Source organism: Cryphonectria parasitica (assembly GCF_011745365.1).
Source record: "Cryphonectria parasitica EP155 unplaced genomic scaffold M406scaffold_9, whole genome shotgun sequence".
In the NCBI taxonomy this organism is placed as follows: Eukaryota; Fungi; Ascomycota; class Sordariomycetes; order Diaporthales; family Cryphonectriaceae; genus Cryphonectria; species Cryphonectria parasitica.
Window position 1 is genome coordinate 73422 of NW_024468917.1, and position 13423 is coordinate 86844.

At 50.8% G+C, this 13423-nt stretch overlaps 2 protein-coding genes across 2 annotated transcripts; one reads left to right on the top strand and one right to left on the bottom strand.

The window, feature by feature from the left end:
* Positions 1 to 3808: 3808 nt before the first annotated feature.
* M406DRAFT_72937 (uncharacterized protein) lies at positions 3809 to 5624 on the top strand (the record flags this gene model as incomplete). Its single annotated transcript, XM_040925593.1, has 2 exons — positions 3809 to 5174; positions 5560 to 5624. The coding sequence occupies 2 exons, from the start codon at positions 3809 to 3811 to the stop codon at positions 5622 to 5624; spliced, it is 1431 nt and encodes a 476-aa protein (XP_040771423.1).
* A 4394-nt stretch (positions 5625 to 10018) lies between these two features.
* M406DRAFT_72938 (uncharacterized protein) lies at positions 10019 to 11157 on the bottom strand (the record flags this gene model as incomplete). The annotated part of the gene is made up of 4 exons (XM_040925594.1): positions 10019 to 10352; positions 10434 to 10529; positions 10780 to 10855; positions 11088 to 11157. The coding sequence occupies 4 exons, from the start codon at positions 11155 to 11157 to the stop codon at positions 10019 to 10021; spliced, it is 576 nt and encodes a 191-aa protein (XP_040771424.1).
* Between the last annotated feature and the right edge of the window lie 2266 nt (positions 11158 to 13423).

Consider the following 13423-nt stretch of genomic DNA (forward strand, 5'->3'; position numbering starts at 1 on the left):
CAACGCAAGGGCTGTCACTATCGTGGGGGCCAGAGGCAAGAAGAAAAGGAAGGAAGGAAGGAACAAAACCAAGAATCAACAGTCTAATGGTCACAGACAAACAGTTTATCCGGAACAGCACTTGTTGGACATCCTGGTGCGCTAAGCTTGCAGCTTCAAGATTGGAGGGGGAGACCAACAACCAGGCAGAGCGAGCATTGGTCCGAGGGTGACATTCACTAAAAAGAGCGGTCAAGATAACACCTGATAGCCAGTTCCAGGATGACTGCTGAAGTGAAGAGGAAGGGAGGATCCCTGACTATGAAAGATAGCGTTGCAGAAAGGTTGGTGCAGGTTGGTGGTGTGGGCTACGGCTTGGGGCATAAGATCTTGGGGAAGAGAGACGGAGGTAGATGGACCGTTCCCGACAAACGCGACAAGGACGCTGTCATTCTATACAGCCTGACTAGCTAATTTTCATGTCAGATCAACTGAGCTAAAGTTTCCCAGCCATAGCGTTCTCGTAAGGCTGAGATGGGTAGGGATCAGGGTAATTGCCGACCTCTCGCGTATGCACAGCAGTGCCCAGGGGTTCCGCACGCCTCTCTTTGCTTGCGGTCGTCGCGGCTGGAGGCTGAACTCGGCGATGCGAGTCTGTGCGCCCGTGGGTTGGCGCAGCGCAAGCGCTCTGGTCCAAGACAGCGGTTCTCACTAAAGCCTTGGTCTTTCGCGGCCGAACCATGACACAGTGATCAAACCATGTTGCAGGTGGGAGGTGCCATCCAATCAATTGGGGGGGGGGGGGGGCCAGAAGAAATAGAAGGCAGGTTGATGTTTAGAGACACTGGGAGTTGGCAGCTGAACTCATGGGGCCAGTGGCAAAGAAGGAGGGGGAAAAAAAGGTAATAACAATTTATCACAAGTCATGCAAACCAGTCGACCCCGTATTTGTGGCCGTGGCATGATCATGCTCATTTCAGCTTGAGCAGGATATTACCATCGTCATCATCATCATCATCTAACTGAGGCCAGGTTAATGGCACCGAGGTAAGGAGTCGGCGAGGGAATCCCTTGGGAGGTTAGCAAAAGGTCGTGGTAAGCCCTGTGCTCTAGGATTCGAATAATATCCGCTCCGCTCCGTGTAAAGCCGATGTTGCCTCAGCAGACCAGCTTCTGAATTCTGGGGTAAATTCGCAGGATACATGGCTCAAGTTCCAACGAGACAGCAAAAGACAAGAGAGACCAAAGATAACGCGATGGACTACTCACAACGTTGACCGAACCATGTTCCAAGGGGGCCCCGGGTCGTCGGGATTCAGCAGGGCCCTCTGAGCGTATTTCGATATGCAGTGGGTGGGTCGAGTCGTAGGGCTGAATCCTTCCAGGTGCCGAGGGTGTGTACCATGGTACAGCGCTTGTAGTGGTGCTGCCCAGGTAGAGACAACCCGGGCGTGGCCATCACGGCGCTGGTACCTGTGACGACTATGGAAGAGTACTTTTGTTTGTGTGGTGCACCACACTTTCTGCTTCATAGTCCCCATGGATTGCCCCATGTTTATTTGTTTTGTCATATGAGACAGAGTTGACGGCGCATGATCGATTCCATACCCTGGGAAGCCAATCCCAGGGGCCTCCGTAGCCAAGAAGGGTAGTTTTGCGGCTGCATGTAGGTGGATGGATACAAATGCAGTGTTGACGCGATGCACGTCTCACATCACTGCACCCACTCGTGACCGCTTTGGCATGAACAGCGCGGCTCTCGATATATGTGTACATTGGGAACATGGCAGGACTAAAGTAAGCGCAGGTCTGTAGAGACGCTGCCGACAGCTTGTTCCAATGCAGTCTTTTTCGTCCCAGGTAAGTCAGTACTCTAGTAGTCGGACTTCTAAGAGAGGAGGCTGCTGAGAGCATCGATATGAGAGCACGTGGGCTTCCCTCCGTGTGACAGGTCTGCTAGCTGCCAGGCTGCCTACTTGTGTTACGTATGTCTTCCTCGGCTACCGAGGTCTCTTTCTCCAAGGTTGACTGACAAATTCGAGCCCAACCGCTTTTGCCCAGTTCACCGCTCACCTCAGCTGAAAGCTGGCCCACCAATCCTAGAGGCAGACGGCCTTTCAACCTTCGGGGAGGCAAAAAGACTGAATCGGTCTGGAGTGAGAGGAGAAACAGACGGTGGGAAAAAAAGAAAGAAAGAAAAGGAACAGATAGACAGGACAGAGATGTACAACCAAAAAAGAAGAGTTAAAAGGACGAATTCAGTCCTAAGGTACGCTGACGTCGGCACTCACTCACAGCGAAATTCGCACAGCCCACACACACCCTTTCTTTCATGGCTGACGTTTAAAAGCGGCCCCCGAGTTCATCCATGTGTATAATCCGTGCAGTAAGTACAGTACAGGCTAAATGATAGAGGGGGAACTTGTAAGCTGCATAACATGAGACTTGCCTCTTCTTTTCTTTCTTTATTTTTTTATTTTACTTTTTATTATTTCTTCCTTCTTTTCCCTCTTGAGTTATGTGAACCTGGCGCTGAGAGGACAGGGGCCCTTGTTACTTACCATGACCGTTTGCTTAACTCCGTCACCAACAACAAAGGGAAAATGGCTTCTGAAATATTGTCCACCAACTATTATTTGCTTTTGTCTGCGGCTCCTGATGGGGCCACCCACCGACAAGACAGCGACACCGGGGGCCAAGAAGGTTCTCGCGCGTCTTCCCTTTGTCCCATCCTTCTTGTTTCTTGTCTGTGGAATTGCCCTGTTGCAATCTACATCAGCGCCCTTTGTAATAACCCCAGCAAGTACATGACTTACATACCCACCGCACTTCCTTGTAATTAGCACACTTTGTTCTCCCCGGCCTGGCTTAACTGCGTTCTTTTTTTTTTTTTTTTTTTTTTTTTCACAACGTCGATCCAGTCGATCCAGTAGCTGAGCTACATGGACCAGAGCCTTATACCAGTCGGTTCGTGGCTTGCCTGTAGTACCATCTTCAAGTACTTGTGGCCCTTTTTTTCCTTCTTTTTTCCCCCCCATTCTGGCGACTTTTTGGGTGCTTTGTGTTTTGTGCCAGGGGCAAGGCAGCTTGTCTTGACTTGCCTCCTCAATTCTCACCATCAACGACCTCGCGTTTCTCCCCTCCTCTCTCTCTTTTTCCCTCTCCCAACCACCTTCCGAGCGCCGGCGGTCATTGAGCAGACAACGCTACTTGGCTGGTCGCCCATGACCTCCACTATTTGACACTGCCCCCTCGATCTAGTTTTACTAGGGGCTGGCTGACAGGAAACAAATGGACCGCTTCCTCTTTTCCGAACAGTACACAGGATAAGCTCCATCTACCTGCCCTTGGAGATCAGATCCATCACGGTAAGTAAGGTCAGTCTCGCCATGCCGCCATACATGGATCCACCGTCTCTGTCGTACCTTGAGGAAGAGGGAGACGAGCCGGGGTGGAGAGAGAGAGGGAGAGAGAGAAAGAAAGAGAGAGAGCAAAGAGGCCTGCCAGCCAGCCAGGTAATACATTGGTCTCTCCTTGAAGTTTGCTATTATATTTACTCACGTCGGCTCCATTCTCGTGTCGTGGGGTCGGCCCTCTTGCATATTCGCGATGGGTTCGTGATTGTTTCTCTGGAGCAACTCGCAGGACTTGATTCCCGCCTCACCACCGTCATGGTTCACGGCTTCTCCTTCATTTTCCTTTCCCTCCCATCATTGTCTCATATAATAAAAGCCCAGCTGCTCCCTCTGTATCTCGAGCCTTCACTCCAGTGTCATCCTTGGGCCTTCATCCTCTACTACTGCTGCACTCCGTCTTCGCAGCACGAGACATGCCCATCATCACCACCAGGGATACCACCAGCACCCATAATAGCAAGAATTTCATGCCCGCGCTCGACTGCTGTCTTCACAAACAGCAGTGGTCTTGTTTCTCCCGGCTGACGGTCCTGACCTTTACCCTTGTGGTTGCCGCCGCCACCATCTCGTCGTTGTTCTCTTTCTGGAAGCTCATACAATTCCTGGTGGTAAGACGGATCGTCCGCCAGCAAGAAGCCATCTGTGGCCGCATCATCATCAGCTGGACATCCGGGCTGGCCCCCCTCTCAAGGAACTTTGTTCCGACTTCAACACCAACCTTAGATACTGTGGTGTCATCCCGACAGGGTCAGGGCCCCCAAGAAAAGCAGGCTAGTTGCGTTACAGTCAGGGGAGGGGAAGCCAGCGGCACAGCTCCGGTGGGATTGGCCGGTCCCTCTAAGAAGAACAGGAGAATGGAAGAGGAGGAGAGGTACACGACCGCAGGGCCATGGTCACGTGGAGTCAGCACAGACTGGATCGAGTGGCAGCAGGAAGAGGAGGAGTCAAGTGGTCCCCTTCTTCTTCCTCCTCCTCCTGCTGCCGCTGCCGGGCCTGGACTGAGGGACAATGCCAGAGCCTCATCATCTTCAGCTCCAAGGCTGGTTCGAGGGACGACCGCGGGCGCCGTCGCTGGCTCAGCTCAGGGACGACAAGATAGGATCAACATTGCCACATCGTCCTTGGTCAATTATATGGCAGACGACGAGCACATACGATATGGCGCTCACGGGGCTCCTGGCAACGACAACGACTTCATCGTAAACAGGTCCCCGTCCCGCCACCAGCGACACAGATTGGATTTCAACAGACCACCACCACCACCACCTCTGCCTCTGCCGACGGCCGGTGGTGGCCATCTGAACCACAGTGGCTCCACGACGGCTTCCTTCTCAGGGTTCGACGCCAGGAGTGGGTCTGCGAGCGCCCTGTCTCAAGAAGGGGCCATCATGGGACAGACGGGCGGTCACCACGCAGAGGGCGTCCCGTTTGCTTATGCGTCGTCAGATTTCCGCTCGCCAAGAACTACTGGTGCCATAGCCTTTGATGGACACAGCAGCCATGTCGCATTCGGCACCGAGGATACATTTTCTCCGTCCTCGTATCCTTCCATCTCGCCTATGCTCCCTCCGCCGCCGCCCAGCATCGCCGAAGATTTTGACCCCAGCGTCGTCATGTTTCCTGGCCCAGGGGCGGTCGTAGATGGAGGGATCAGGATTGTTCCGCCACATGGCCACGGCGACGGCGAGCTGGTTCACACCCACGGAGAATCCATGGAGGCCTTTGGAGATCCGTCTTCCCGCGATGGCTGGAGGCGACACACCAGAGTGTACGGTGGAGGTGTGTGCCTGGCTTGTGCCGGAGGAGGGGGATATTATGGTGACCGAGTCCGACCGGAGGACAGACGATGATACGAATGTGGTCACTTTTTTGGTATATTCCCTCGCCTTCTATGCTCTTCATTGTGCCTGTGTCATCGGCTTAGCTTCCTTTTCTCTGTCGCTTTCCTTTGTGTTTCATTCAATTCCTTCTACGGTTCGATCTATGCATAGAGAGGCTTTTCTACATTTCGGCGGTAGACTTTCCGGACAATATAGTCGATATATCTTAGGTTTACTTTTGCAGATTTGGCTTTGGCTTTCCTATCTCTTATGACTTCCTTTTTGTCTTTCTCCTCTACCTTCATGGCAGACTCATAATACATGCTGCTTTTTATTCCGATTAGATATCGAGCACGATAACGAGATCACGTTTCCTATGATTGATGACTGCTGGAGGGAGGTCTTGTAATATTTTTACATTCCAAAAGGGCTCTACAGGTGGTCATGAGTTCTGCAATTTGGACGATTTACCATGTGTTGCAGACTGGGTTCGGGCTTCAATATTTTGACATTATGAACACATTGATGTCACAAGATAACTTGAGGCAAGTGGCGCTTCACACAGTCTTGCCAGTTAGTATTATGAGGTACTAGAGGTACTTATTCCCAATAGTTGTTGCTATATCATTATCAAATATTGTTGGGACTCCCCATAATCAATAGCTTCTAATTATGACATTCTAGCAATGCATAGTGGGAAAACATTCACTCCTTCTGACAGACCCCAAGCATCCACTTCGATCCTACCTCTCTTTTCTACGTCCCCTGGACGCTGTTCAGCATACTGAAGTATTTTGCTGATGCTCTCAACGCCTGTGCGCTCAGCAAGGCATCAGGTCACTCACACCACGCGTGTAGAGTTTGTCACTCGTAAACGGCCCAATAACCAGCCTCCTGCAACTTAAATCGATAGATCTTGGGAGGATTCAAGCTATGTTCAGCATTCTCACGAGCTTATTCATGCGGCGATTGAGGCAAAAGACAAACCCCGGACTACGCAAGGCCCCTCCGAGTCTAGTGATCGTGCTGGCTGTCACTCCTGAAGGACCAACAATAGTGTAGCCTGATTATAATTAAAATTACAAGACAGGGTATCGATGACCTATGATGTAGGTACGGTGACGTTGTGTGACAATGGACGATAGCCTTCTGTGCACGGCTCCACCAGGCAAGAAACATTTTGGCCTCTTGACAGAAGACCCCTTTCCGATCTGGGTGGCTTATTTCCGTTCCTCGGCCCAACTGCTTTCACCTCGAAGGATTCTCTTCATCTCGATAGCAGGGAAACTTTCCGCGAACTTTCCGCAGTCCCCGGAGTTGAGTCCATAGGGTGTTGGGGCTGACTGAGAAGTAGAACTTCTTTTTGTCTGCCAAGGTGAGAGTAATTATTGGCCACCCAAGTGAAGTGATGAGGCAGGGCAGTCTTGTGCCACAGAGGCAATTGGTCGATGGCCGGGGGGTTCAGGAAGAGTGGTGTTCAAGGAGACGGCCAATCGGAAGAGCGGTTTCTGTCCAACTGGCGAGACCTTGCTTGTGTAAGTGATAAGCTGACCCAGGATCAATTCGGCATAATCATTTCATGGCGTTATAGCTTGGCGACGACATAAATAGAGGTAGCCTCCTGAGTAAATATTAGACGCACTGTGTGGTGACACACATACAGAAGTCCCTCATGAATACTAATCAAATAGATTGAATGGAGTCCTAGACCAGCAAAGTAAGAAATTAAAAAAACATGTAACAAAAAAAAATGGGAACTCATGTTAATGCAGCAAGGTCTCCTGTTCTCGCCTCTCTATCCACGGAGTGCTTGGGTAACTCTTCGTTCATTGCTGTAACGTTGGTACTTGTCTAAATAAAACTATTGTATGAATTTATGCTCTGATATTAAGTCTCATTTTTGTCTATCTATATATTATATGTCTTGGAAATCCTGAATATGACACGTGCCTCACGAAGCACGTATCATGTGAATTTGATATTGTAGATGGATCATAGCATATTGGGTCCCCAATACGTAGCTTTTTCAATCGAGTCATTATAACGATTCGTGATTGATAATAGATACTCAAAACAGTAGGCAGTTCATGTTGTGTCGAGCATCTATGTTGGATGAACGTGCTTCAGAAGCCTACAATTAATAAGTCAAGCAGCCCAGCCTGACCTGATTGATTGACAGACAGGACTCTCGCCCGGACGCTGAGAATCAGCAACATCGTCTTGACATCCTAAGTCGTTCTAATTCTCAAGCATGGTGCCTTCATTGCTCCTCTATGCCAATGATCAAGATGATCACTGGCGGCCAACATTTGTGTCACAGCTGTCCTGTGTCAGTGAACTGCAATTTGCTCATAGTTCGCATCAAAGACCATGGATGTGACACGACTTGATACTGCTAATTGACTATTGGCCCGCATTGATTCGAACCGTTCATTTCAGACTCAACATTGAGCTTCAATCGCAATGGACACGCCACGGCCCCTGCCCCATCCATTCTTTCGCAAGGATTGGGCCATCAGTAGACAGATGCGCAATGTTGACATGACTACCCGCTTAATGTCTCGTCTGTGATCTCCAACTTGAACGAACCTGTAAAGTAGAGAGCGTTGTTGGTTGGCTCAACGGTTGATACATACACATGCCCTAAGGGCTCTCGATGGTGGTTGAGGCCCTAACTGATTATCACCATTCATACCTCAGTAATCTACGCCCAAGAATTATAGATGAAGGAGACCATATTCTATGTACACAGTCTCTCCTCTCTGTAGTCCCATAGGCCTCTTATGTGTACTTGAGAAATGGGAAACACAACAACGTTCGTTTAGGTCTTTGGTCGAGCATGATGCCAGTATCGAAGGAAGCGAGGAATTATCCAAGTTTCGTGTTATCAAGCTCATAACGAAATACTTGATGGATGATACAGTCTAGTCTAGATAATCATAAAGCTGCTAATGGATTCCAAGTTGAAGTTTGGTCACTTCTAAAGATTAAGAAAGGTACTTGGCCATCGTTCCTCCATCTTCGTGTTGACCAGAACTTGACCAGAACAACCATTGCTGCTGCCCTCGGTGGCCTTGTTGACTGGCAACTCTCTCTTGCTCCAAAGAAAATGCTCCTCTCATCATTGTTTCATTAATTTATTCCATAGTTTATTTCATTCCATTTGGCTATTCAATATCACTGTCCCGTCACAGCCCAGCCATCTTGAGAGAGTGTGCGTTGTATTTCTGTAAACTAAGTACGACGACCTGGAGGTCACGAGCCCTTCTTCTCTATTGTTCATCGTATCAATGCATTGTTCCTTGCCTGCTGTGACTGAACAACAGCTCCCTCGAAAGGTCGGCACTATTGTCAACGAGCTCCTTCTGGTCTCCTGACTGAGTCTACCTGCCGGCGGAATTCGCTCTACAGGTCCTAGGCAGAATCGCCAACATCTTGACCCATGACCATCCTCAGATCGACGACGGAGGCATTACTCTCATGCCCAATGACTGTGAGACCTTGCTCACGTAGATCTGTCCTCGAGACCGCCTCCAAATCAAAGGGCGCATGCATTTCATGGAACATTTGCTTGTGAGACTCTTGCTCCACATCCACCCCCATCGGCTGCAGGTACATACAACTCCACCACCCCTTGCGTGAATCACGGCTCGCGCCGGGGGGAGGGGCGGACAGCCCCCTGAGCGGAATCATGGTGGTGGCTTATAGTTTGTTGCCTACTTTACACACATGCTGGAGCAGAAAGTCTGGGCCTGTTACGAGATATTGTTGTGCCGTCAGGACACAACTGTCGGATCGTGGGATCGACGATGATCCAGTTACCTAGGGACACGATGGCGCATGCCTTATTACGTGTAAGGCAATCGCACTGTTCCCTTGTTTTACGGGTCTGCAACTATTTTGACCAACGAGAACAGGCGGAGCACATGAAAAGGGTGTGGGAGATATCAGTCCAGAGCTGATCGAGTGACACAGAGAGCGAGAGAGAGAAAGAGAGACAGAGGCTGGCAAGGGGGCATTTAGAAACAAACAAATTAAAGACAGGGGGTCGCAGGGTCACCCAAGCGCGCATGATCAGCCCTACCCGGGTTTCTTGCAAGCATAGCCCGCGGGCTGGGGACGATGGCAATGTTTCACATACACAAAGGAGGACGAGGTGGACGGAGTAGTAGCACCTCCCTGAACGATCCAGTCTCTATATGGCAGAACAGGTTGAGTACATACCATAGCAATAGCCAGAAGGTGCACCTAGGTAAAGCCTGTTGGGGCGGCGCGCACTTGAGTGAATTTCCTGTCTATCGGGAAGTTTTGCCATTGCAAATTGTGGGCAGTTCGAAGAGCGCCTTGTCGTGATATTGGGACGCGCGGGTGATCAATGCGGCCCCAGCATTAATATCTGGACAATTAAGCATTACAAAAATTGTACATTTCTCACATCGGAGTCATTATCAGATGGCTAAAATGACATGAATGGTATGCGAGATGCTGCGCGCGCAGTCTGCACAGCAGAATCTCTTGGCTAGAACCATTGAATACGAAGGAAAGAGAAAGATAAGGAAGAAAAATGTACTAAGAGTACAGCATCTACAGAGACACATGCCCGGCCAAGTTCTGCCCCGCGTGCCTCGATCTGTCAAGCCCCAGTGTGTTCAGCGACAGGTTCGGTCGGATATTTTGATGTGTTTAGACGAGTCTACCCACCCCGAACCACCCGAGGACTGGGCCCGAGCTTTTGTCGTGGTGGGCAAGGGATGGGTATGAAACGAGCGAACGCTTATGCAGCCTTGCGGATACCCGCAGTGTTCACATAGGATGGGGCACGGATGTGGCGAGCTTGGCCTGCCGTTTGACCTTGCCCTGGTGTGCCTGGCAACATTCCAGGCCTGGGAACCAAGTAAAGTCTCTTCTGAACGGCGGTGGGGTTGGCTGGACATGAGCCAGCACTGAGCCAGCAGTGAACATAGTACAGTGAAGCACAGACAGGGAGGTATTGGGAGAGGAGCGGGGCGGGAGACGAGGCAGAGGCGAAGAGTTACAGACAAGAGACAATAGCACGGACTTGGTACCTTTCCTAGGAGGGAGTGAGAAGGCTTTTGAAACCGCGCCGGGGAGGGGGTTTTGGTTGGTCATGCAGGGGCTAGGGCGACCACAAGCATACATACTGTACTACTTAGAATTCTGGTACAGACCGTGTGCATACGAGAGCGTACGTACGTACCGTACCACACACAGCACAGCCCACTCACGCATAAGATGCTGATCATCTGCTGGATCTGCCTGGCCGGGTGCTACAGAAGGCGGCCCCTCACAGTCCCTGACGCGCAAGCAAGTTGAGATGCCCGGAGATATAGGTAATTTGAAAGGGTGAAAGAAGGGTGACGTGGGGTTCAGATGTGGTGTTCATCCTATCCCATGGCAGTCACTCAGCCTGATGATGCCTTTTTTTCCCCCCGTCATGCAAGGCTCGTGCCGGCTTGATTTTTCTAGAAGACATTTCTGACGTGGGATTGATGATGTGTGGCAGCACAAAAGGGGGTTGATTTTCAGCATGGCCCAACCCTCACAACGTCGCCATGACAGGTAGCAGCACGACCAGCAGCACGACCAGCAGCACCAGGCAGAGAATACCCAAAGATGCCACTGTTAGTGCTTCAGCAAAATGTCAGTTATGCAGTAGAGATGCCACTGATTCTGCGTTGCGTCTCGTGTAGATGGCGGAGAAAGAGTCGACAGGCCTATGTTGTTGTAATCGATGTACTTAGGCGCCTTGCTGTGTATGTCTGGCCTGTCCTTCCTCCTTTACCGTTGTAATGAGTTTGATGATGGCTGTTTAACTTTCTCTTGGAGACCAGGAAAGATTGAGGCTACAAACCTGCCAAAAGGTTGTGTGATCTATTCTGGACATGATCCCTCCTTTTCTCATTTGATACACCTTTCTCCATCTCGATTTGGCCTAATGGTCGTACGGAGATATATATATTGATTCATTGGTGTGTGTATATGTCTGGGGTAGAGTGATGCGTTCTTCCAAATTGGCATGTCCCCCGTTCTCAGCATAAATGGATATAGTAGACTGACTATGCGCATGTCCCATATATGGTAAACGGTACATGGGAGATGGGATCCCTTGAGAATGGGGAAAAGTAGAGGTGGGATTTTGACAGGGCTGGCAGATAGGTCAGGGGGAGCCTCAGTATGCTGTGCTATACGATACGACGACCTAAACTGCATCGAGGGATGAAGCAAGGTGGATGGAGGACAAACAAGACGAGACCCACGAACCGTAGCAGCAAAACACGGCGGGGATCTCGACAACTTGAGACGAGCCAAAAAAAGAAGACCAAATACGTACTAGTAGCACCCCACAGCCCTCTCCTGTACGTACCATTGGGGGATGTACACACGTGCCGCAGTGACAGTGGCACGATACTATGGTACTTTGTGTACCAACCAGGGGACCACGTAACAACGCCACCCACCAAAGGAAAGGGAATGAATAGACAAAGAGATCGCATGGACGACAAGGCCATACCCCTGAAAGCATGAAAAATAATAACATTTGCTTATTTAAAAAAACAACCAAAAACACATACACACACAAAGACACACACAGAGAGAGAGGGAGAGAGAAGAGAGGAGGGGGAGAGAGAAGGATTTACCAGAGGAGATAAGACGAGGTGGAGAGGGCATGAGGAAGGATGAGCACACAAAAAGAAAGAAAGAGTGAGGGGCAAAAAGAGAGGGGGAGCAAGATTGTGAAATTGATTGGTGGTGGGCTTACCAAGTGGGCAGGCCAGGTCACCGCTGGGTTGTTTCGAAACAACCAATACAGGACAGCATTTTGCCGCTGTAACTGCCAAGACATGCAACCATCAATTGACCGTCTTTTTCTGGCTCCTCCCTCCCTGCCGCGCTGGCGCTTGTGATTCGTGAATATGGGCTGGTGCAAGGTGGGAGCCCTTGGGAAGCTTGCGAAATCCCTCGACCGGATCTTGGAGAGGGGAAGCAGTCAATCAACGGTCGATCTTGGAGGGGATCTGATCCCGGGCCTTGCTTGCTGTGTGGTGTGCTCACAGTGGAATGCTGGTCCTGTGCCTTCCAGGGGGTAGGGGCCCCCCCGGGGGCCTTTCCGTTCTAGGGGTCAGCCTGACAGGGGCAGGGAAAGGTTCACTGACCATTGGGGTTGCCCAGGCACGCAGGCACGACTTGGGTGCTAGTGCTGGTGCTGTCCAACAATGGATCTCGAAGTCCAGATTGGATCGTGGTGTGGCGTGGCGTGGCGTGGCATGGCACACCGCATAGCGTGGCATCGCATCGCAGCTTTTACACGCCTCCACAGTCGACTGACCACCATCACCTTCCACGCCGTCAGCAACAACAGCATAGCATCACTTTCCGTAAACATCGCTTGATCACATTCACTGCTCTGGCCTGTTTGCCACGTACTTCTGAACGCCATAACTGCCTTTCCATTTCGGGAAGAAACAAGGAGAGAACGAAGACCCCTCGTGAACTATGAAACGTCCCTCAGTCTACTATTACATCCATCACTATTGAATACCCTGACACTGGCCAAGCTCGTGTCTGCACACTTGTCTATCTCGATACTCAACCCGCTCCCACCTACGTGTCCACTAAGCTACGTCAGACCCGGCTGAGTGCTCTAATCCGCACGTCCAGTGCAAAGCCCACGGTCCGCAAACTGGCCTGGCTCGGGAGCGAACAAGCACATGTCTGTATGAATGTCAAAGTGCACAAAGCAAATAGCCAAACACGGCCTTCATCATTTCACATCGTTTCCCCATTCTTCCTGGCTGCCGAGACAAAGAAATGGGAGCCCGCCTTTTCTGGCGGGTGCTTCGCTTCATTCTGGTGCCTCCCCCACCTCCAAAAAGAAAGGTTAGCAAATACCACACAGCCATTACGATCGTTCAGGCAACTTCAGGGGGTTTGTGCATGTGTGCGCTCCGTACTGTGGCTGCATGTGGTGCGACCCACCTGAGCAGCAACCCCCCTGTAGCGTAGGCCAACCCCTAGCAGACATCCACCTGGGGACCGATTCGACAGAAAAGCCCCGGACGTGCTGCAACTTGTAGAGTCAGGCAGTTTAGAAGGGCCACCTGGACGCCTTACGGGCATGCTCAAGCTCTCCTGGGCCCACCACAGCGGCTCAAATAGGCTGGGCCGCCACTACCACTCTGTGGTACT